The 26,212-nt window shown below is 37.1% G+C and overlaps 1 protein-coding gene across 1 annotated transcript in view; it reads left to right on the top strand.

The window, feature by feature from the left end:
- KCNH7 (potassium voltage-gated channel subfamily H member 7) overlaps positions 1 to 17,395 on the top strand; it is a 457,738-nt gene extending 440,343 nt beyond the window's left edge. Inside the window, exons 13-16 of the mRNA XM_026492673.4 lie at positions 5,200 to 5,451; positions 10,715 to 10,883; positions 15,415 to 15,607; positions 16,990 to 17,395. Of these exons, the coding sequence (XP_026348458.1) occupies positions 5,200 to 5,451; positions 10,715 to 10,883; positions 15,415 to 15,607; positions 16,990 to 17,256 (881 nt within the window). The 3' untranslated portion in view covers positions 17,257 to 17,395. The remainder of the gene's footprint in view (positions 1 to 5,199; positions 5,452 to 10,714; positions 10,884 to 15,414; positions 15,608 to 16,989) is intronic.
- Positions 17,396 to 26,212: the final 8,817 nt, after the last annotated feature.

Here is a 26,212-nt window from a genome sequence, read left to right as displayed (position 1 = left end):
TGATGCCAAATGCTATGGGGGTACGTAAACTAAAAGCTGCTCATGCAGTGCATTGATTATTTTAGTTAGTTTACTGCTCGTGTGAAACACTACCTTGAAGGCAGACATCCAAGAGTGCTGATGACTGTGAATCACTTAGCAGAGGCATCAAGCACCAGAGAAAAGAACACATAACTGGCTTTGGAGACAGACAAAGGCTGAGTCCTACACTGCCACTCACTACCTACTCAAGACACCAGAACTCTTCAGGCTTCAATCCTTTTCCCCCCCACCTCTTCCGATCATACCAGCTACACATTGTTAAGGAGCTTACATTAAAAAAGATATATTTATAAAGAAAAGGTATATAGAATCTCTGGCAAGTTGACTTGAACAAAATAGAAGTTAACATTTTGGATCACTTATCTTTTAAAATTAATTTGTTGATGAATGTGGCTTGTCCTCATGAGCTTCTCACTTTTTCTGATGAAATAAACCTACTTCTCAACAAGAGAAAGTTGTTAGTTCGCCTGTGAACTTGAGGACATCTTGTCGTTTGTTTGCTTTTTTTTTTTTTTTTTTAAATCCTCAAGTAGTTTTCTTTCCTTCTTCAAATTCTGGACTGGAGGAGCCCCAGAACTCCCCAATTTAACTAAGGTCATTGTAGAAAGAGGTCCTATAGTTCCTGAGATGAAAGTAAAGTCATTGTTACAGAAAGTGAAGAACAAAAATGATACTTCAATGACCTATTTAGTGGCCTTTGTTAAGAAATTGTTAAGATGGTTGGACAGAACAGAAGTAAATGAGGTATATTCATTTGGAACATGCTAAAAAAATTGTCTCTTTTTTTAAGTAGTCTTCAAAGTTGGATTGTGCTTACTTCAGAGTATGCCAATATGATTCGTTGGGTGATAGGAATAATAATTAAGATTTTATATTGTGTATAGTTTATAATATACATAATATAGTAGTATGATAGCATGTATAATAACACATGAGATATGCACACATACACACGTATTTTTTTAACGATAGGGTTTTGTGATCAAATACTTGGAATATTTTGCACAACTCATTCTATAGGTAGAAAATGCAAGATCAAAGTAGTATAGTAGTATGAAAGTTATTGAAGTAAGGACTAAATATATACATTGTTAAACTTCTATAGAATGAAAGTGGCTTAATTCTATTAATTTAAGTCTTAAATATGTTGATATTATACTTTGGCATCTCTTAGGAATATCTTCTCCAATAAAAATAATACTTAGCTTTTGATATCCACTTCAGTGATATATAAATGTGATTAAGATAGTTTAAATGTTTTTATCTTGCATTTGTATAGAAAAATGACATTAGTCCCCTTTCAATATTCCTTGAAGCTAAAGAGGAACTAAGATATCTGAAATCAATGGAAGAAATTTATTTTAGACCTCAATTTTTAATGAAGTAACTTTTTTTTTTAAATGCATCTGGCCCTAAAATGCTCAGCTGATTTCAAAACTGTTACCAGTAGGAAATCGAGAACTCAAATGCTGACAGAGCAGGGCACATTAAGTGCCTCTCTTTGACCAAAATTTGGGTCTATCTGTTGGGTCTGATAAACAAAAATGGTAATTAATCTGAAATAAAGGCTCCCTAAAAGGTGGAGTGAACAAGCATTTGCTCCCAGACTGTTTGAAATAGAAAAATGTTATATTATCATTCTTAAGATGCATGGGTCAACTACTCCACCAGGACACTGGTCCTATGCTCTTGAATTCAGTCTGAACCCAGAAAGACATCCACAAGGTAAATCACAAATGCTATAGAATTGTGAGGAGGTGAACTGTCAGCCTCCAGAAACAGGGGATTTTTTAAAAAGCTTTTTAATCATCTAAATCAAAACAAATTTGAAGTTTAATTAAACAGGCAAAAATTTTTCTTTGTAATTTGATAGCAACAGGAGTGATTATACAATCTCACTTCCACCAAAGGGAAAAATGTAAAACTCCCTTACCTTAATGCCCGCAGAATACTATTTCTACATAGAATAAGAATAGCATTAAGAAAAAAAAATTAGTATCAAGAAAAAAACAGCACCTAATACTATTTAATATCTATGAAATAATTCAGTTTAATTAGAAAAAGGCAGAAATGGAGCAGGCCATCAAAATCTAGAGGTACCTGGAAGCTAATTATAATGAATTTTAGCCTAATTTCATGTATTCCCTCAGCCAACCTCCAGCCTAAGCCTGAGCAGTTTCCATTTTTAATCCACAAATAGATTGTCATTTCAACTTTCATTTTCTGTGATAGAATATGAAGCTTTGATTTATCTAATAAGGAACAGAAAAATGTGGCTGCAGAGAGGCTGCATTGAAGAAACTGTTCATGTGGCCTGCGTTCCGGGAAGCAGCTGGCTCATCGTCTGGGCCAGTGAACACAGAAGTAAATGTGGAAAAATCCTCCTTACAAACTGGAAAAGTTCAAGGCTATCACACTCTTTCTTCTCTCACGATTCTGCTTTTACCTGGAATTTTTATTATAGGATTTAGAGACCGTGTATATGAAGTAACTTGTTCCATTTTATGATAGAACGAAATCATAATCCCTCCTTCACCACATTTCGTGAATCCTTGTCCGGAGTTGAGATCAGCAAGTTATAAATCAATTTTAAAAATATCTCTCAACTGACGAATTTGTCCCTAAGCATCCAAAATCAAGTCATACCTGGTAAACAAAGACCGAGGCCCAGGTAGTAGATAGGACAGGACATTTTACTATGTGCGAGGATTGAAAAATCTACAGAGAAGAACTCCTAAGACCTCTCAAGCCAGAAAGACAAGATGGTCACATAATTTGTGATGTGCATTCATTACAAAGACCCATGTTCGCATTCTCCGTATTTAGACGGAGGCAGAAGTAATGGTTAATTCGGTTTACGTTTGAACATACTGGAAAAAACTTCATGCAAGTGTCTCAAAGAAAGGCATTCTCAGGAAGATGAGAAGCCTGCGCGGACTCAAATCGCACGGGTGCCCAAACTGCACAAAGGTGTAGCAAACGGATGCAATTCACTAAGCAGGTGTGAGGACAATTTAGAAAAGTGAAGCTTTTATTTTATTTTTTTTACATTTACTAGCATAAAGTTGGAATGATTATTTTTTGAGGAATGAAATATATAAAATGAGGGACATGGACCAAATTTTCAAGAGGAGAGAAGTTAACACCAAAGAAAACGGAGGATGAGATGATAATAATGAACTCTAGAAGTTTAAGGCAGGCTGTGTCAGGGACACTGGAGAGAAAAGGAAATGCCGATCTGAAAATTTTCAGCCAATCAGATTAGTGGTTGAGTGGGGAAAAGTAAGTGACGCTGAGCAACCAATGATGTCACAGTGCTTGAAACTGGGTGGCTCAGTCGGTTAAGCAGCCAGCTGACTCTTGGTTTCTGCTCAGGTCATGATCTCTCAGGGTCGTGAGATCCAGCCCTGCTTTCGGTGCTCATACACACTCTCTCTCTCTCAATCTCAAAAAAGGAAGGAAGGAAGGAAGGAAGGAAGGAAGGAAGGGAGGAAGGAAGGAAGGAAGGAAGGGAGGGAGGGAGGGAGGGAGGGAGGGAGGGAGGGAGGAAGGAACTGGAAAGGTCTGTGATCTTCTCAGCAATGATAAAATCACTGAGCAAGTGTGAAATCTTGAAGAAAATAACTTTAGCAATCTGTTTTTGCTACATTTAACTTTAATTGACAGGACACTAACTCGGTAATAATTTCACATAAACTTGATTGTTAAAAAAGATTTCTTTATTTGAGAGAGAGAGCTTGCATGAATGGGTACACAGCAGGGGGAGGGGCGAAGGGTGAGGGAGAGAACCTCGGAACCTGGAGCCCCATGCAGGCTTGATCTCACAGCCCTGAGACCATGACTTGAGCCAAAGTCAAGAGTTGGACACCTAACACACTGAGCCATCCAGGCACCCCATAGAAGATGATTTTTAAACTCTATATTTTTACCTTGGGCTGTTTTCTGGCTTCTCATATTTTAAATTATGATATGTATTTTTTAAATAAATATTTTTAAAAATAATTGGAAGTTTTTTTGGAGTGGCTTAAATCAGTTCATTTGACTAAGCACAACTGGGCATAGAGTAGATGGGGACACTATCTTCACCATATCTCTAGAAAATACTAGACCTTCTGGAGTTATGTTGGTTGGTTATTAGCAGGAACCAGATGGAGAATTATACTGTCTCCCCAGGACACTAATGGAACTAAGTTCTGGGATTTGTCTTTTTAAGTTTTTCCTGCTGAAATATGTTCTCACACAACCTTCAGGGCTAAAATTATCCTGACATTTCAGTATAAAACAGCCAGTATGCACTCCTGGCTTTAATGTAATTAGGTAAACCCACCTTAATTACTGTATTTAAGCTTTATATTCTTTGCAGTATGCTACACTACCAAATCACCTGGAATGTCAAGGCCATTACATACATTGAACTAAGGTGGAAATTCATCCCATCAGCCTTTACCACAAAGAGGCTTCTGGTTTTGACCTTTGCAACGCGTAAATGCCTGCCACAGGAAAGGACATGAGGCTAACAACAGGCTGCATAGTTGTGATATTTTAGAATTGGGGCGTATTTTCCCTCCTTTTTTCATTTCCTTAAAGAGATAGTGGACCAGATTTTAAGAATACAAATGACTGCTGAGCATGTATAAATAAGGTTGTAAATTATAGGGTTTTTTTTTTTTCTGAGCTGTAAACATTATTAGTATTGCAGATATTCTTTTAATTCTGAAACAATGTATTTCATTAAGATAATCTAATGTCCTTTCAGTCAAAAAAAAATTCTCCTTAAGTAGCTACATTCTCAATGGGAAAAAGAGAATGAACAACTTTCTTGGTGGCTTTAAATAAAATTATTTTTTTAAGATTTTATTTATTTGTGATAGAGAGAGAAAGAGAAAGAGCTTGGAGGGACAGCGGCAGAGGGAGAGAATCCTTGCTGTGGGGCTCAGTCCCAGGACACTGAGATTATGACCTGAGCCAAAACCAAGATTTGGACTCTCAACCGACTAAGCCACCCAGGCGCCCCTAAAGAAAATTTTATGTTATAGTTATTTAAAGAACATAACTATTAAAAATGTAGTTTATATACAGTTAGATAGTGTAATATGCATGGAACCTCACATTTGATTATCTTCTATAAAATAATTTTTTTGATAGATTTTGGCAAAGGGAACAGTACAAATGGTCCTGAAGACTCTGTAGATACCATAAGACATTATCAGAGTTCCAAGAAGCACTTTGAGGAGAAAAAAAGCAGATCTTCATCTTTCATCTCCTCCATTGATGATGAACAAAAGCCTCTCTTCTCAGGAATGGCAGATTCTCCTGCAGGAATGGGCAAAGCAGCTGGACTCAATTTTGAAGAAACAGTGCCCACCTCAGGAAGAATTCACATAGATAAAAGAAGTCACTCTTGCAAAGGTAATCAAGTTTCTCAGGAATCAGATTGTCTCCCTTTGGTGCTAATTGTAAAATGGCAACTTTTCACGAATGGAAGAACTCTACTCACACATGTTAATTTAATCTTTTTACAACTTCATGAAATATTTGCAGAGTTCAGATCTCAGATCATCTACAAAGCATTTGTGCAAATCTGGAATAGTGTTAATTATTCCTAAACATTGATAGCATAAGAGGTTTTTGTGGTAGTGAGATTTAACATAATGCCACATAGAACATTGTGGGAAGGTCTATTGTGATTCCGACAGGGAGCAGGGATTAATGAGTATTTTAAGAGAACTAACCAGCTGATTCTTATATGTACCCTCTGTACCCACTTCTCACCCCCAACCCAGTCGTTTTCTAGCATGAAAAGCCAATGCGGTAACACTACAATAAAGGCCAAAAAGAATTTCAGTTTACTGGGAATTATGAACAAATGGGGAGAAATGCCCCTAAATAAATTACGCTCTTTATCCAACTCATTTAAACACATTTGTTTAACTTCTTCATGAGGACTACCCAAATATATGGGTTTTATTGTAGAAAAGAGGCATGAGATGGATAATAATGTTTACTTAATATGCACTTTTGGTCTAAAGGATGGGAAACAGGAAAAGTTAAGAACTATCACATGGAAGAATATTTAACTGAGCATAACAGGAGCTAGAGCTACAGATCTAGCTAAAACTAACCGTTAAGTGGGTGCAAAAACAGGTGTGGGCCAGATTGCTTGGGTTCCAACCCCAGCTCCCTTTAGTTCTTTGCTTTGCTCATTTGCTCCCTTTATGTCTTTGAATAAGTGGCTTGACAGACCCCACTAAGGCTCAGCTTGCTCATCTTTCAAATAGAATAATATTTCCTAACCAACTAATTGATTGTAATTATTGAACAAGACAACATGCATAAATTCCTTTCTCTGAGATAAAATCCCTAACTCAGTTTAGTATCTTCTCATAGATTTTATTTTGTAAACTTCTCATCATTGAATGTATATATAAAATACATATATACAAATGGACATATCAAAATGTAGAGATAAAGAATGCAGAGCCAAAAAAATCAAAAGAATATAAAAGAAATAAAGGGAAAAATGGTCTTGGCCTGGAAGGATGGCAAAATTATGGCACAGAGTAAATAAATATTACCTATCATCATCACCATTATTTGAAGTGACTGTATCTGACAATAGTAGTTTTATTGAATTTAGGATGTTTAGGCTTTACATTTCTCCAGAGTTACTCTCCCTATCATATCAAATCGCTTTTGCCATGACCCCATGTTGAAGTAAGCTAAGAATATATGCAAATGTTCTCTGGACAATTTAAAATCTTGATGAAGTGAATGAAAATAGTACCTCATTTATCACAATGGAAGAATGGAATATTAGATGTGATTACCAAATGTCCCATTTTAGTTATTTATGAAATCGGATTCTGGGAAGTACTAAAAATAGGAAAAGGTTGTATCATGGCAGTCAGAAGTTCTGAAGAGCTGACGGAACCATCTCTACTTCAAAAGTCAGCAGAATGTGGACCAGATTTTTTTAGAAGTACTTTTTGTTGTTTTCTTCTTGAGTTTTAGAGTCTCAAGTGACAAGTCATTAAAGATGTATTTTGGGGACTTTATTTGACTTTATAATGACTCTTGCTGACAGTGAGTTCTCATGCCCTTCATCTTGTATTTTTCTTGGCTGCTTCTTCCAATTATTTTTAATTAGCTTTCCTAAGTGCAAGATAAAAAAAGTATTCTAACAAATAATTTTAATATCTACAAATTTTTAATTTTCAAAAATGTACAAGTCAGCCCTATCCAAATAATAAATCCTTAACTTGCATGAAAATTCATAGCTAAATATTCATGTCACTTGAATAAAACAATTAATGTCATATAGCGTTGACCAGTGTGACACATGGTTAACCTGGTTAATTAATCTAACCAACTAATGGAGAATTCTAAAAATTCATTCACCGCAAATTTTATCCTTTATGATTTTTTAAGGCGAAGTATTATGGAATATTCCAGAAATTGAATATTCTGTAAGGTACAGCTCCAACGGCTGCAGTGTGAACTACTAAATCCCCACGAATTTTAGTTTTATCCATAGGAAACTTCATTTACTCACATTCCTGCACTTGTCATGCTGAATCCAACAGAAAAGTGCCTTTTCGGCAAAACTGAAAAGAAAAAAAGCAAATTGAGTGGATTCTGATCCTACCTAGATTGAGGTCAAAAGTTAACTCTAGAAAAAAATGTGTACCCAGAGCAAAGTGAAAGTTTACTTTCTGTTCATCCATTTCCAGAAATGTGTCTTGCAACTATAGCAACATCTTCCAAGGCAACCAAGTACAGATTCTTTCTGAGCTATATTTAGAAAGTGTCTACAAGGATGTTCATTTTGATTAAGACCACTAACCAGGATTTCCCCTTTGAACTTTCTTCTTCTATATTGCTGTTAAAACAAGCCAATCATTCATATCCAGACTTTAATTAAAAAGTAAATTATAATCGAGGACGCATCTGTCTAATAGTTTACATTTTATTCATTTCTGCGGAGATGATAATCATTTTTTTTTCTTGAGTGGTAAAGAAAAATTATAATCCTACATAATTTCTTGCATGGCATTCACCATTGTTATTTAAAAATCAATTTATCATATATGATTTTCCAATGATAGAGCTGTTAAGCATAGGCAGAAATTCGGTAAGCTTTCTTAGCACAAAACTTCTAAGCATAATATGTAACTTCCATCTTATCAATTCTTGCTGTCTTCTCTAAAGATTCCTACAGTAACTGGCTAGCGGGTGCTAGACAGGGACTAGCACTGGCATCACCAAACCACTATATGCGTGTTCTAAATGTTCGGCGTTGCTGTTCCAAAATTGGAAACCTAGTGTACTAAGACATTATATTATTGGGTTTTTTTAATTTTAAATAGAGTTACAAGTTTATGAATAGTAAATCATACTTTTCAGTGAAAATCTGCTGATATATTACTCAAATCTTCAGCAATATCATTTTTCTATGTTCATTTTCATTTTGTTTTGTTTGGTAAAATCAAAAGATATTATATTCTGTCCCTTTAAAAGACAAAACAGAACACAGGATCCCATAGGCTAAGGAATCCTTAATCACAAGAAACCATTCTGGAATTCATAACAAGCCCTATGAGATCTGTTAGCTATTTCAGCAGAACAAGGAACCCTGACCTTCCATTCTTCTAATGCATCTTTGCAGATGCTAATTCCTTTGGTACAGCTTCAGCCAACTGAGGCAGCAACGGCCGTATCGCAGAAGAGAAATTTCTCTGCATTCAGTGGTAAAGAGATAAAGATAGAAGAAAGAATACGGAGACTCCCTCTGCTCCTTGAAGAAAGGGGATGTTTTTGAGCTAGCTGACTGTACTTTTGGAGAAACTGCAGAAAAAGAAGGGACTGCAAGAAGCCTGCAATTCCTGCTCCCTATTTCTAGAATCATACCTAATCTTCCCAAATCGGTTACTTTCTACCCAATTTTTTTAAATAGCTGAGGATATAAATTCCTTAACTTTACATAACTTTTGTCAGTGTTTAATCATAGCTAGTGTCCAAAAAAAAGAAAAAGAAAAAAGTAAAAAAAGTTTTTCTATCAAAACCAAAATCACTTTCTGTAATTCAAGTCTATTTCCATGTGAAAATGAAGACCAGTTTTAGATACTCTTTTCCTCCTACCAGCCCTCCCAGCGAGGAGGAGATGTCACTTCTTCTTTATCTCTGAAATAAACTCCCAACTCCACTAGTATTTTTTCTAGGGTTTTACTTTCCAAACCTTTATCATTTGAGGCTCTTGTGTGGATACGTAAAATGTAGAGGGTAAGAAAGCAGAGCAAAAGCCGTCAAGTAGGTGATAAAAATGAGAGGAAAAGTAAGATACTGTGTTTGCCCTCCAATATTGATAACTTGCAAATACAGATTGTAAGAGAAACCGCAAATTAAAAAGAGATTGGTCAGCAGTATGAAAAATGATCAGAACCTTGCTACCAAATTCTTCAAGTGTGGGGACTGGGTCTTCTTCTTCTTTAATTCCCCCACATTTAGCAGAGTGTCTGGCCCATAACAGACACTCAGAGCCTTTGAAAAGCAGAATGTCTAAAGTACAGAGACATAAAAATATTCTAAATAAAAGAGCCACAAGAAAGCGTATTGGAAATTAATGTGAATATATTAAAGGACAGCGCAGAAGGAGCTATCAAGGAAAGATAAAAACATGGGACTACAGGACCTTTAACACCCTTGCCATCTTTGATGGCTCTACTTTGAGTTGGGTTGGCCTAAGAGAAGCCCCTGAAGATCAGAACTATTCCATGACTCTCTCTTGGGCCCACTCTAAATCACAAGATATGCTAATTATCCTGGGAGAACAGCCCCCAAAATCTTCAATCCAAGGCGAAGCCATACAGCCATGCCTCAGAGGTATTGCAGGGTCAGTTCCAGACAACTACAAAAAAAGTTAATATCACAATAAAATGAGTCAAATTTTTTCTTTGTTCACATTGTACTGTAGTCTATTAAATGTGCCATAGCATTATGTCTTTAAAAACAATGTACAATATGTTCATTTAAAAATACTGTATTGCTAAAACATGCTGACCATTATCTGAGCTTTCAGGGAGTTGTAATCACTCATCATAGATCACCGTAACTATTATAATAATGAAGAAGTTCGAAATATTGCAAGAATTACCAAAATGTGACAGAGACATGAAGTGAGCAAATGCTGTTGGAAACATGATGCCCATAGACTTGCTCATCACGGGATTGCCACAAACCTTTGATATGTAAAAACCAGTATCAGGAGAAGGCTCCATAGCTCAGGGGTCAGCGCACTGGTCGTATAAACACGTGTATCTGTGAGGTGCAACAAAGCGGGGCGCAATAAAACAAGGTACGCCTGTAGGAGCAGAATATGCTGTGTCTTCCCAAATACAAAAGCGCAAAATCATTGCTCTCTAACCAGAGACAAAATCGTATTCAAAACTCACGACCATCTCTATGTTTTTATTCATGTGGAAATGGACAGACGAGGTGGCAGGCAGGGTGAGGAGGGTAGGGCTCAGCGACCCATTGGTGGTGGCCCCCGGACAGGTCCTTGAATCACTCTGGCTCTCTGTCTGTGGAGTTCTACTCTGAGATCCTTTCCTGCTTATCTTGTAGACGTCTTTGTGTATTGGTGCAAAGCTGACGTCCATCTTGCTATCTCCCACAGACATCACCGACCCGAGAAGCTGGGAGCGAGAAAACGCACAGACTCCGGCCGATGAATCTAGTCCCTCAGCACTCCAGCGAGCTGCCTGGGGCATCTCTGAAACGGAAAGTGACCTCACTTACGGGGAAGTGGAGCAAAGATTAGATTTGCTTCAAGAACAGCTTAACAGGTACAAGCAATGGCGAGGCAAAGGGAGAACATCACCCGGGCCCTTGGCTGGGTCTAGGTTTTTCCCCTTGGAACTAGCAAATTCTTACTGCTATAATCTCATATTTTCACATATGCTTACTTATTTAAAATAAGACTAGAAGTTGACAGATTTATTAATCTGTGTTGCAAGGAGCATTTATTTAGAAACTTCATGCTTCTGGCAACATAAATCCTATTTTTTCTTTACTTGTCACAAAATTAGTATATCACCCACACCAGCTGCTGAAGAAAACTCCTTTTTCCTCAAAATAATTCATATTTAGCTTGTTTACTAACACCCTCTTTTAATCCTGCTTTTACACGTTTTGGTTGTTTCTGGTAACTTAGTTATGTGTTATGGCATTTTTTTTTAAGTATAGACAAAATTATTTAAACATTTAGTTATTCAGACAGCTTCTCAAAAATGTGATTGAATTAGAAATACCGCAGAGTTGAAGCCCAGGTCTCCTCCATTTTCCCTCCATCTTTGACCTATACCCTTTTGAGATGAGGAATAAATTTTGATTTTAGGGAGGATGGAATTCCTTAACCCAACTTTGTGCGGATTTCTTAAAATTAAACTGGTCGATAAGACTCAGGAAAAAAAAAATACATAAATGAGTAAAATAGAGGGGCGTTAGTTGCGCTTCCTGTGGGAACCGACCTGGATTCGAAGGTAGCCTCCGGGTACACCACCAGGCGAGGCAGCGGTCACCGACAGAAAACTTCAGCGATTAAACTAAAATGCTCAAATCACACAACTTACTAAATCAACATAAAACCTACAATGAGAGATGAGGAGAGCACGAAGAGGTAATTAACACATTTCTAAGGAACGCAAGCACAGGATCAAAGCAGCACACTACAGCTGACTCCCGACCTACCCAGCGGTCACATATGCTGCATCATCCCGCCCTGGGGTGTGGTCACTGGGACCGGGCAGAGTTGAGGTTTGCACAGAAGGTCCACAGACAAAAAAATCTGTCTATCCCGTTGGCACACACTTGCTCTTTCACAGAGATGTAAGGCTGGGTGCACCTGGCCACACCTGTGGCTCTCCATTTACTCTACTGAACAGCCATATGTTTTATTAGCTTTTTGTACGTAAAGCATAGATAGAGCCAGAATGAGCTTTTGCTGTGTCACCACTGGGTGGCCAAATGACAGTTTTCTGTCCAGAGAGGACATGAGAATAATTTGTTCTTTCTATCTCTATCTGTATAAGCCACACTCTGGTTTGTTACATTATATCTCTATTCTGTCCCTGGCATGTCTTACAGGTGACTAGCATGCTGTCTGTATTTACTACAACTTAGGAATTCTGTCCACGTCTAGCAAGCTACTTGCTTACTCATTATCTATACTCAACACATCCCAGGAGTTTTGCCTATACCACAGAAGCTACTGGTTTACTTACTATTTGCTTAATGTTTCTTATGTGCTTTATTCATGCTGTTTATTGTTTTTATTGTTTTTTTAAACGTTGCTGCTAGAAATGGACAGTGTGAAACGATGCAGTAGGCACATCAAAGTGTGTGTACACACACATATGCATTGCCATGAAAAGTTAATTACGAATTAAAACAGAGAGATAGGATTAGAAAATCGACAAATTTGTAAATTAAATTTGTTAATGTCAAACAAAAGCAGGAAAATATTGCATGAACTAAAGATTTATTTTGTATTTTATCTTTTCATGGATTTTAATTGACTTTAAAATCTCCTGGTGCTAAGGTCCATATCCCATTCCCAAATTTTAAATGCAGGTCTTGTCAAATTGAAACATATCTGAGAACATTAAGACAGCCTATCATTTACTTAGAGCAGTATTCCCTAATTCATGTATAAGAACTTGCCATTACAATATTTACTATTGGTTAGAGAAACCTAGTTAGTTGCATAATTGATACATTTGCTTTTTTATTCTTCCTGCTATTTATTCCAAGTCACATTGATCCTTTATCCACAACATGTATAAAACTGTATACTGGGGCACCTGAGTGGCTCAGTTGGTTAAGCGTCTGCCTTCAGCTCAGGTCACGGTCCCGGGGTCCTGGGATCAAGCCCCACATTGGGCTCCTTGCTCAGCAGGGAGTCTGCTTCTCCCTCTCCCTCTGCCTGCTGCTCCCCCCGCTTGTGCTCTCTCTCTCTGGTAAATAAATAAATAAAGTCTTTTAAAAAATAAAAATAAACTGTATACTGTACACACATAAGAATTGATATGTGTGATCTCTGAACTTGAATTCTTTGATTCCTGTGACTTAGAGAAAATAACTGCCCATTTCTTTACTGCCAGGACATAGTGTATGTCTTCAATTTGTTGAGGCGGTATAAAAGTCGGTGAATGAAAGGGTGAATGACAGGGACAGCAGTGATTTCTTTAGCAAAATACTTGCAGTTAGCCTAGACTGAAGTCATAACTCTGCTGCTTAACTAGGTACAGGATGACTGGGTCAAGTCATTTAAGCTTCTCTAGCCTCAGTTTCTATCTTTGACTCATACACACCTGCAGTGGTGTTTAAGGACTAAGATATGATATACGGAAACTATATATGCTCAAAGTGGAGGCTGTTGTACTAGCAGCTAGGTCAAATCTGATGGGCAGTGAACTTACTTCAGTTATTGGTGTTCCTCCTACTTTACATGTACTTCCTTTAGTCCTTTCTTCAGCACTAAAATTAAGATTTTAGGATCCCTTTGTTGCCTGGTCAGGGGGTACCAATCATTGCTGCTAGGATAAGTCAAAGATTACGGAAAACATATGCTTTCAATAGGTCCTAGTACTGTAAGTATAAACTCTTAAGGGCACACACATCTAGGACTGTATGATTTGCAATCGCCCATTAGTAATAATAATTGTTATTGTTATTTGGTTACATTAGTTATTATTATTATTATATGAAACTTCTCATCTCGCAAGTACAATTTAATCTCTCTTGACATCTCTTCTGACATCGTCCCAGCATCTGTATGTCCCTTGACAGAATTCTCACTTTGACTTACTTCTCTTTATCTCCAATTTTTTCAAACATTTTCTGTCCTAACTCAGCTTAGCCTCTTTTGGAATTAAAATCCACCACATTACATGTTTACAGCACTGACATGTCCAACAACATCTTTCCTCCACTTTACTCCAAAAGGCAAAAGCATAGAGAACAAGTTTGAAGAGGACAATTCAATTCAGACTTGGACTTTGCTGAGTGAGAATCCTGGGACATTTCCTAGAGTTGGGTCTGCCCTATTTAGTTTCCGCATTCTGTTCAAATGTAGAATTGTGAATCGCAACCCCATTTCTCTCATTCAAATGCTCATATTATGTACACAATGCAATAAGAACAGATAGTAAATGGTCTATCTTGAGTCAGTTTCACTGCTGCTGCTTTTCTGCTTTAATGACCAATTAAACTACATGTAGGGTTAAAGGTTTATGTAAGAAGGGTTCTTATATATTTATAAATTATGCCTACAGATATACATGTTTAGGGAAATCATTAACACTTGATCCTAAAACAGAGCTTCTCAAACTTTAATGTGCATCAGAATCACCTGGAGATCTTGTTAAAATGCAGATTCTAAGTTCTATGATTTTAACATTTTTGGTAAGATTTACCTTCTTTTTACCTCTTTCATTCGGAAACAAAATAGTGCAAATAAGTGAAGAGTTAAAATTTTCTGAAGAGGCATATGGTCCAAATTTTCTGTTCTTATGCCCACAAAATTCCCTTTTTAAAAATGCTGTTAACATATGCAAAGAAAGGGGAGTTAGTCCTATTGTATTTTGTTATTTTCCTTTGAATTTTAACTTAAAATGAGAATGAAATTAACAGGTCAGTTGGCTCCTTGTGAGATTTGGGGGGCTAAAAAATCATCAGACTGACATTTTGCAAGTCAGATGGGTCAGAGAAGCAAGTGAACTTGTACATTTGGTTTGTTTCTTAACTACCAAAGGCCCGGATTACAAATGAGAAAGGAATGGAAAAGGCATTTAGCATCTTAAGCCCTAAAGGAGCACCATGCAATACTGCGGCTAGGCGAGAGGCCGGGTAAAATAAAGGTGATGTAAATTTGAAACACGTAAGAAGTTACTTGACTGTTGCAGCCGTGAAAGAAATGTGCTACCAAATCCATTTTTAAAGAGTAAATAAAACGCTCACAAGAAACTCAGCAAAGCCTGATTAAAAAGCAAATTACCGATTAAAAATGCAGTCTCAATGTGTTTTACATTTGAAATCAATAAAGATTAGTAAAATTGTAGTCTATTTCTCAATTCAGCTGCTTTTCTGTGAAGATCTTACGAAAGGAGCAGGGAAGCAATGGTGTTTATCAGAACTATTAGTGGGACAGAGAAAGTGAGCGTCAGCTTGGAGAAAATCTCCGTGCTCCCTCTCCTGTCCTTCTTGTTTAAAGCAGGGCCATAATTCTGTTTGTTGGTGATGCTGAAATTTTCTCAAGTGTTTTGCAATCCCGGACTATTTTAGGATTGTCTTCCCCTTTTTGTGTCTGTCCTGCAGACTTGAATCCCAAATGACTGCTGACATCCAGACCATCTTACAGTTGCTGCAGAAACAAACCCCCGTGGTCCCCCCAGCCTACAGCATGGTAACTGCTGGCTCAGAGTGTCAGAGGCCCATCATCCGCCTGATGAGAACCAGCCACCCCGTAGCATCCATCAAGACAGACCGAAGTTTCAGTCCTTCCTCACAAGTGAGTGTAGATAGCGTGCAACCAAGAGTATCTCTCTAGGTGTGTTTCCGGGGACCACCTGAATCAGAATCATCTAGGGTGCTATGGGAAATGAAGTTTCTCATCTGCATCTGTTTCTGCATCTATTAAAATTGCTGGGAAGAGCCCCTGTAATCTGCGTTTAAGCCAGCTACCCACTAATTTTTCTGTTCAAGTTTGAGAACAGTGGACCTAGAAGAATGATTTTAAAACATTAGCATTTTTTTTCCTAAGAAAAAAATCTTTTCAAGAATCAATCTGCTTTAGTTTATATACGGTAGAGCTTTGAAAGTCCTGAGTCCAAAAAGCGCTTCAGAGAAAGGTCTGTCATTTGCCCTGGTGACAAGAGGCACTCTTGGGCAGGGCCTCCCGAAGGAGGGGGAGGAGAGAGAGCAGCGGTCGGAAGACCTGAGGCTCCAGTGCCAACAGACTAATAATCTCATTTGTGCCCCACCCATCACCAGAGAGAGCTAAACTTTTCTCATCTCCATCATGGTAAGAGGAGGAAGAGTAAGGTGTCCTTTATCTTGCCTCTGAAGACCTCTAAGGCCTTTGGAATTATGTTAATATGAAAAGTCTAACTCCCTTGGAATTCCACTTAGGAAATTATTCTTAATTACTTAAATCCAATAGCCAAATTGGACCTAAGAATGGTGGACCCAAGAGCAAGGATTTCCTGAGCAATCTTATAAACTTTTTTAGAAGTTTGGAAATTTAGTGCAAAATGTTCTGGGAAGTGAAGCTACATTAATAATGGGGAAATGTGCAGAAGGAGAACACTGAAATCTTTCTGAAATATGAAAGTAGAAATTTATCCCTAAATAGTTTTGAACATCTCAGATCTTGCAAAACCATGTACTTTGTTTTCAGTGGATTTAGGTAATAGTTTTCGACCAAGGATGAGTGATAGTTCTTCATTTTCTTTCTCTCCTTCTTATACCGTCTACTTAACAAATGACCCATGTTTCTGATTCCAGTTTTGTCTTGAAATTTGAATTAAAATTAATTTAATTTTGAATTAAAACTCATCTGGAAAACTCAGTGTTAAATAATGTGTGTGTGTGTGTGTGTGTGTGTGTGTGTGTGTGTATACATATTTTTTTTTCCTTTTTCTTTTCTTTTTTTTTTTTTTTAAGGAAGAATCTGATCTGGCTTCAGAGTAGAAGTTCTTAGAATGGTTGTTTAGGACAGACTGATGCCCAGCCTCCAATGCCTTGACCCATATTTGGGAGAGAAAGTTTGGTTAATATCACTAATCAAATATAGATTAATGGGGAAATAAAATGTATTTAGATTTTGGAGTATAATTTTAGAAATATGTCCAAATGAATTATAAAAAACATGTTTTCTTATCTTTCTCTCAGTGTCCTGAATTTCTAGACCTTGAAAAATCTAAACTTAAATCCAAAGAATCCCTCTCAAGTGGGGTGCATCTGAACACAGCTTCGGAAGACAACTTGACTTCACTTTTAAAACAAGACAGTGATCTCTCTTTAGAGCTTCACCCGCGGCAAAGAAAAACTTACCTTCATCCAATTAGGCATCCTTCCTTGACGGATTCATCCCTAAACACTGTAGGAATCTTGGGTCTTCATAGGCATGTTTCTGATCCTGGTCTTCCGGGGAAATAATCATTTTGTACTATTTACTCCACATACAATGTAAGTGCTTTTAATGGCTGTATTCCTTTTTTTGTATTTAAATCCTCTCTACTTGACTCAGGGGCTCACAAGGTACCATTATATGCAAAAGTACTGTATATTTTCCTAAATTGAAGCTTGTAAGGTAAAATTGAGCAATTAGGATGTAAATATACATCTGAACTCTTTTGTTCCAAATGTTCAAACTGCCAGCATCTCAAGGCATCTTATTATTATTATTTTTTTTTTAAATCATGTGCATGTTAGGAAACTCCAATTTCTCTTGCATGGAGACTCCTACTTACTACTTTAACTACCCCAGTATTTTGTTACGAAAATGCCTTCCAAGCAAGTAAGAAACCAAGGAGTAACATTGTTCATGGATGCAAATCAGGTAATCCTCAACTCATGGAAGTTCCAGGGGGAGAAAGGGAACTTAGTCACTTTGAGAACAGATACCCTTCTGTATTGAGATGTTTAGAGTTAATTACATTCATTTCACCACACTGGAAAAAAAAAAAAGTTCTAAAAAAGTTCTAAGTCTCTGATCGCGTAGGGAGTCATCTCCAAATACACGAATATAGGCCAGCTTTAATGAGGACAAAAAGGCCTTTCTATTTAAAATTCTGTCTCTAACTTCATTTACAAACTACCTAAAATATTTCTCACTGGCACATTTCCTTGAACACTTAGAAACAAGTTTTTTCCTCATTTTTCTTTTTCTTTCTTTCTTTCTTTCTTTCTTTCTTTTTTTTTTTTTTTTTGAAGGGGGAGGGAATCTTCTCAAGAACTGCTAAAGCATGACCGGCACAAGCTGATATCCAGAGCTTTCCTCTGATTCATATTTTAGGGCGATCCTGAACTGGATCAAAAGAGCGGACGCACATAGTTCTTTTCAAAAATGTGCAATTTAGTGGATGTGCACGGCAAAACTCGCCTCCATTAAGTGTATGTTGTTCCACGGTTTTCTTATCCCAGCTGTGGAAAAACAATGTGTTTTTACCTGCCTGTAAAGGAAATGAACACACCAGCAGTTAAATCTCAGTTTCGTTCGGTTACTCAAACACATTTGCTAATCAAAGATTAAATGAAAATGTATTATTTATGGATTGGGCCAAATATATTTGGACCCCAGAATATCAGAACATACAATGGAATATATTTTAATATCTTTAACTGTTACATTTTTTTGGAGGGAGAAGGAAATGCCTCTCATAAAATCAGGATACAGAAAAAAATTGCAAGTTAAGAATCTGATTAGTCGATTTCTGGTCAAGTTTTATTTCTCAATTCATTTGAGTCCAGTTTTAAACTTATTATGGACTGATCCATTATACCCTTTCCTTCTGAACAAAATTTTGAAATTTTCTGCAAGTTTCTTCATTCTTTAATAATTCTTATACTCACATGTATTTTTAAAGAAATAATATACATTATTAAATGGATTAATTTCTATCTCTCCAGGATAGAAATGTAATCTATTGACTTACCTTTACTTTTGACACTATTAGTTTCAAATACAAGCAATTCATTTAAATTTACAAAGCTACTGCACTTTTTAAAAAATGATTAAAGTGACCTTAAGTTGCTCCCTATATATTTTTAAACAGTCACATGTGTGGAAGGCAATCTGTAGACATGAGCAAATTCATATCCCTGCTAAATGTTGGAAAAAAACAAAACAAGTGTGTATGGCAAAATGACCAGTCCATTCAATAAAAAACAGAACAAGTTCACCTAGCTTCTCAAACCATTTGGTGTTAATGCAGATACAAATTTAGGGACTAACTGATGCTGTCCTTCCTTCATTCAACGAACATTTATGGGTGCTTAGCAGGGGAAAGAAATGGCTAAATTTGATTCAGAGGACTATTTAGGGATTTTATGTCTATATTTAGGCACATTTTTGCAGCTGCAACAAATTTCATAAAGATCGCCAGCCTAAGCGCCGGGGAAATTTAGAATGAATTCACCAGAGACTGTTCCTTTGTAGGGAGCAAGGATTTGGCAGGTGAGGAATTCAGATCTGATTGTCGGATTAGGGAATGCTTCAGCGGCAGCACTGGTATGGCATGCGTCAAATGCAGCCTTCCACATAAAGCCTCGATACTTCTTTATAAAAACGGAGCGTGAAGGCATGGGAAGATGGGGAATAGTGTACAAGCATCCTGCTTGTTTAATTCTAGCATAACACAAACTGTCTTCCTCTTAATTCCTCGACATAAAAGAATCCCTTGATAATACAATCCAAGTCTCAGAGAACTGCACAGGATTAAGAAGATCCCCTTTTACGGGCTCTCAGCTTAACAAGAGCCTGAACAATGTAAAGATGTGGTTAGTTAGGCGGAAATGGCAGAGGCTCAATGATCAAAACGACTTATGGATGACCAAAGCAATTCTCCTACTTTACAAAATCCATCTCCTTGTACCAGCCGGAGATCTAACGCCTAAAGTCACTGTCACTTTCCCCACAGCCTGAGCCCTCCATGTGAGGATGGTCTGAGAGGCAGGGGTGACAGCTACAGAATAGCGTAGCACCGCTCTCCTTCTAGGGAATTAGAAGCACTAACTTCACTCCTTTTGCTTTCTACCTAAAAATAATGTTACCTGGTTCCCAGGCCTAAATAAAATGCCCTCTAAAATCTGAAGTTCCTCTGAGTGAGATGTTTTCCTGCTGTTATTAATTTCTGGGCAGAGAGCTGGAAGTATCACTTTACCCTGTAGGAGAGTCCCATAGTCTAATGAGTTGATAAGGAAAGGAGGAATGAAAAATGCTGAAGCAATGTGCTTGCAGGATTTTTAAATTAATAATCACTCATTCAACAAACACGAGAAGGCAGGGACAAATTTGGGATAGCCTAGTTTCTTCGGTACATGATAATGGAATGGTCATCGGAGATGAATTCTCCCACTCTTCCAGTCACAAGATCCGGAAACCAGCCAGGGTGGAGCAGCACTGGGTGTGAGGCTGAGTGGTACGCAGGAGGGTTGCCCTTACAGGTCTTTTTGGAGGTTTATCTTTAGCCATGGCTCCAGAATGCCTAAAAGAACAATGTCCTTAACCAAATGTTATTTAAAATCCCATCATATATTATCAAAGGATAAAATTTATCACCTCATCAGCATACCTAAATTAAGCATTCTTATAGTATCTTTCCTTTGACGGCTTTTCCTGGTTAAAAAAGGAATGTGGTAGATCTAGTATTAAAAATGAATCACAACACTGACTAATTTATAATACAGTGGTCTTTAAATTGCTTATCCATGGTTAAAACCAAAAGCGGATCAATGTATTTAAGTAGATTTCTTACTGCAAGTCGAAATTTTTATAAGTTACAAAAAAACTTATGTTTCTAATCATTTTTTTTGGCAGTACAACAAATGTGTCTGTCATGTGAGTTTAAAGGCACTTGGAAGACAAAATGATGTCCTCACATGTAGTCCTAGAATTAGCAGCACTAACACCGCTGAGGAACATGCTAGAAATGCATACTGTTAAGCCCCACCCAGACCTACTGACTCAGAAACTCTGGAGGGGGGACCCGGCAATCATCTTTAACAAGCCCTCCCTATATGATCCCAATAAACACAAGAACTTTGAGAATCAATGTAGATGGGTCTCGGGATGAGTTCTTTCCTTAATAGCTGTGTGACCCTGACCGATTAATGTCCCTGAGTTCTTTTCCTGAATTTGTAAAAATGAGATAGTGGTACCTGCCTCAAAGAAGCTTAAGAAACGAGGTAACACAAAGTGCCTGGCACAGAGTAGGTGCCCCCAAACTCTAGATTCTTTGATTTTCATCTGCGAACATGACACTAAAAACAATCAGGAGAACAATCTTCCACAATTTAGCTCGTATATAATGTGCTACGTCTCCCGCTAAATAGCTGTTACCAAGACTGAAGTTTTTGATTCAGAAAACGCAAGTTGTAGCTTTTGTTTTCTCTAAATGTATTTTGCACTATTAGGTTTATAGCTTTAAAGTAAAACTTACTATTTATAATAATAAAAGCGAGAGTATGAATGTCATTGTTACAAACCTATCTACCCTGAATCAGTGTTAAACGCCAGGTATGCGAGGTGATCTGTTGCAGTCGGTACAAGTAGCACGTGGTCTGTAAAGACCGGCTCACCGGGGAAGCCCCTCTTTAGGTCCACGATATAGTTCCCACATGCATATTTGAAAATGCACTTTCGAAATACACTTTTGAAAGAAAATACACTAGTTTTTCAGAAAATAGAATGTATAGTTGCAGCGGTTCTTGGCAGGCGTCTAGGCCCACTCGGTCATGCCCAGATCCGTCCCCGGACAGACCGCCCCAGGCCAGCGTTCAGGGGTAGAAATGGCCGAGACCCAGGTGCTACACCTGAATTTGAATCCCACCTGCTCCACTTACTTTCAAGACAAGCCTCAGTGAGCCCCAGCAGCCCAGCCGGTAGAGGGACCGTCTTAAATATCTGGAGGGGTGTTGAGGAGCGTCTGAGGTACAGACGCGGAAGTGCTCTGTCAACCAGAGAGCACCACGTAACCGTTAGCTCCTCGGGTGACTTGTGCGTCAGCACAACACGGTGTCATTCCGGCGCAGACGCCACAGCACGACCTAGCTCTTCCGAGAACCCGCCCGTTAGCCCCCCACCCAACACTGACAGCATTCCCACTCCGTGACGAAAATCTCTGCAGGGATTCTCACACGGCTCTCAAAGATCCACGTAGCAGAGAAGAGCGCCAGGGCTAGGGAAGCGTCCTCTGCGGTAGCGCCCGGGGTTTCTCCAACCTTCCTTCAGTGTCTTCTAGGCGTGCAGGAGCACCCCCCACCCCGCCCTCCTCACTTCTGGACGGTTCTCATTCTAAGCTGCTTTCTCTGGCTTCCACTTAACTCACAAGGAAGCGACCATGTTTAAAACTAAAAGGATGTTTTAAAATGCTTTATAAAATATTCTTTCTTGGGACTGATCAGTGCCTGAGGTTAGGATAATTTGTTACGTGTTCTGTGGTACAAACACACTTTGCTCTAAGAATATTCAATACAGAAAAGAAAATTAACAGGAAGACATGAATTATTAATAACTGATGGCATGAAAAGAAAGTATCACGAAGCTTATTTATATAAACTATGAAGTGGAGGTTGAGAGAGATGACTAACAAAAGTTATTTAAAACTAATACATTATTACTACGGGTAGAGGACAAAACATGTCTATAGGAATGCAACGTTAAGAACGCAGAACCATACGATCAATTGACCAATTTCATTGTTCTACCCGTCATAATCAAACTTTGGAATGAGTAGCAAGTACTCTAGAAATGCTCCCAATAAAATATTTTTATTATGAGAAGCGGCAAAATTTACATGTTTACTCTTGAAGAGCTAATGTCAGAACTAAGTTGAATTCCTAAATTGTAGTCATGATGTTTGTGACTTCTATTAGCTAATTTAAAAGATACAAAATAATTTGGTACATTTATGGTTTTAAAGGACTATATGTTTGACCTGTATTTTTGGTACTTTCCTTGTGTGTATTGTTTTTAGATTGAAAATCATCATACCTGTTAGCATTTAAACCATATCTTCTTTGTACTGTCATTATATACATTATATACATATATTAAGTATACATTAAGTATTTTGAGTGCATGTAAGAAAATTCCACACCATTCCATCATCCTTATTTATTTAGGAGCAAAATTCAAGGATCATAATCATATAATTACCTCCTCCATAGTGTCTTCAAAATGCCTCTACAATTACAGCATTGAAATTATACGCCACCCTTTTCCCCATATATTAGAAAATAATAATAAAAATACCGAGGAATCCCTAGTTCTCATCTCCTAGGCACCTACTGATTTTAATGAAAGACACATTATCTCTTTTTAGCTGAAATTCGCATTCTATGATTTTGATAGGAAAACGTACATCAGAATGTTCGCCGGTTAAATAATACGATTCAAAAAATAATGTGTGTAATCACTTGAAAATGTCAATCATCTGATACAAAGAAGCTCACTCACATTGGTTAAGTAGTAAGTACCTTGGAATGCTTTAAACATAAAGAAACAACCTACCAAAACACATACTTTTTCCTAGTCTTTATGCACATAATGTAGCATGAAATCATGATGCTTTTGAAATACTCTGTGCAGAAATATTTATTTTTTAGCAAATATTTTCTTCAAAGATTGGTATGTGGTATGACAGTGTAATCTACTTGCACAACTAGTTTTGCAATAACCTTCTACAAATAACTGTAAATAAGAAAAATGTAAATTTCATGTAAAAATGGTTGCAAATTTTTGGTAGCTAAAAGTGTACAAGTTGTATTGAAAATATAGTATATATACATAATTTAAGAATGAAGCATATAATTTCTGATCTATTTATACATGAAAATTCAAGAATTTGTAAAAGAAATTATTTTGGGGAAAAAGAAAGTAAATCTCATTAGCTAGTTACAATACTTTTATTAGAGAAGCCAACGATTTCCAACATTTTACTAGGCAGAGTGCTAGACGTAGGCACGTGGTGCTGACGTGTGTCATGAAATCACGTAACCGTAACAGTGCTACTACAGTTTTACCGAGTCCACTGGGACACCAGTAAACTGGACTGAGTGGTAAAAAGCATTAATCTAAAATTAAAGAAACATAAAAACACTTCACTTCTTATTATTGGCTAGCAAGAACATAATGGTAATTTACTGAAACATTTATTGTTTCATTACTTTAGATTTCTGATAACTAAGCAGCCTTCAAATTGTGGTTTTTTTCATCAAGAATGGAAATATCCAGATAACATTATTTGCGTTTGCCTAAGTTTCATATACACTTAATTTCTCCCCAGAATCATTTATCTGTTATTTAAGGGGAAAAAAAAAACACAACTATCTTCAAAGAAGTCTTTTCAATAAAATTTGTTGGTCATAATGTGGCATTTCCTAAGCTAAAGACCATTTGGTCTAACATTTAGTGGCTTAGATTCCCCACCATCCATTTCTTAAGGTTTAAAAAGCCAAGAAAACATTTCCCTTTTTAATAAATGAAAAAACAAATCAAAGATAGATTAGCAGAAAGCAATGTACTGGTATCTTTAAATGAGGCTGATTAGAAAATGAGAATCAAACTATGAATAAGCTAATTATTTAAAAACTTAAAATCTCTTGCCATAAGATAAATTTGGGGGTGACGTATTTAGATAGCTTTGGGAAATTACGTATGCATCCAAAAGTTTGGCTAATCCTAAATTTTTTTTTAATGGCCTGTCATTTTCAAAAGAATATGTAACTTTATTTAGTATGTTTCTGGAACATTCATACCTGTTCAGGTCACCCATTGAAATTTCAGTGATCACAGCAAGATAAATGTGATTAAATACAGCCAGCTAAAATGCCAATGACTGCATGTATGTATTTATATTTTCATGCTTCAGGGAAACGTTTGGGACACCCCCCCCCCCGCACACACACACATACAATGTATCAGAAGAAGGTACTAATTCCTCGCATATTTGTCTCTGAATATGGCTATTGAAGGATGACAGAGCCCAATTCTCATTTCCTATTAAGTTTTCGAGGTGGCCAGCATCTCTGATGTTGTGGAAGGGGTACACCTGGAAATGCAAGTAGCTCATAGGCAAGGACCCTCGGCACCCCCGAACTGTATGGCACACCATAGCAATGTAGGAGTGCTGCCAATGTCTACTTGCTATCCATTCACGAACACAGAAGCACACCTGAGTTCCGAACGCTCGCAAAATAACACACAAAGCTGCGTGTTACCAAGCTACCTGGGTAAAAGGGATGTTAAGTAATATAAGGCTCTTCTCTTCATATGCCAGTAAAATACGTTTTTTAAAACAAATAGAAAAAGACATGGCAAGAAACAATTAAAAGCACAGATTTCCCAGCATCCAAATAATGAGTTGATAGTGAGTCAGACAGAAATTTTTCATAAGTATCCTAGTGTTTTGCTGGAAAGTAGTCTTGTGCTCAGTATTCTAAATTACAGGAAAATATTTAACTTAATATATGGACATATATGATGTTATAACCTTATTCTAGACTACAAATTACCTAAACGGTATTCGTTTAAAATCCTCTCTGCATTCATCACTATAACAGAAGTTCTCAATATTTGTTTTTTCTTCATATCATCTAATTTTATTATAAAGTCTAGACATACTCTTAGATGATAACTTAGCATTGTACATTTATTTCAAAGTGCTTACAAGACCCAAAAAAATGTGATTTTTAAATACAAGTTTCAAAGTAATAAAACACCCATGGTTGCATTTTAAAGTTTAAGAGAAAAAAAAAATTCTAACCTGAAAGAAGTCTTGGGTTTTTTACTCACGAAATATAATTACCAGACTTACACAAAGGTATTCCTACTAAGTTCCCAGAAAACTGCTACAAATAGAGAAAACATATCATCTATGAGTCTGTCAAACATAAAAGGACAAAACAAAAGCACATTTCTGACAAACAGCATGTATTTAGTTCGCCCAGTTTAGTAACGCCGTAAGAGTGCAAGGGAACTTCATTTGTCTATTTTACTTAAATAATCACGAATTGATTTTTTTGCCATTTTTTTAAATTGCACAGACTTTAAACTACATTAATAAATTCTACTTTCTTCCAGGGTGAATACCTTTTCTGGAAATAAACATATCATTTGACTTTTTTAAATTACTTTTTGTTTCTGAATGCATGCCTAAATAGATCACATGAGCACAGACCTCGAAATTACACTTAAAGTGGACCAAATTCAGATTCCAATAGTATGGATTTCCCCTCGATGTAATTTAAAATGTGTAAAACTGCCACTCAAAATAGAAGTACAATACCTGACATTTAATCATTTGGCAGTTTATAGGCACAGGTGAATTACTGCACTGTTATTTGAACTGAAGCCTCTCATATATGTAACAGATTTTGTATGATACAAAGC

The sequence above is a fragment of the Ursus arctos genome, unplaced genomic scaffold, assembly GCF_023065955.2.
Source record: "Ursus arctos isolate Adak ecotype North America unplaced genomic scaffold, UrsArc2.0 scaffold_1, whole genome shotgun sequence".
NCBI classification, from domain to species: domain Eukaryota; kingdom Metazoa; phylum Chordata; class Mammalia; order Carnivora; family Ursidae; genus Ursus; species Ursus arctos.
Note: the sequence above shows the minus strand (reverse complement) of the source record. Positions and strands in the feature narration are given on the sequence as shown.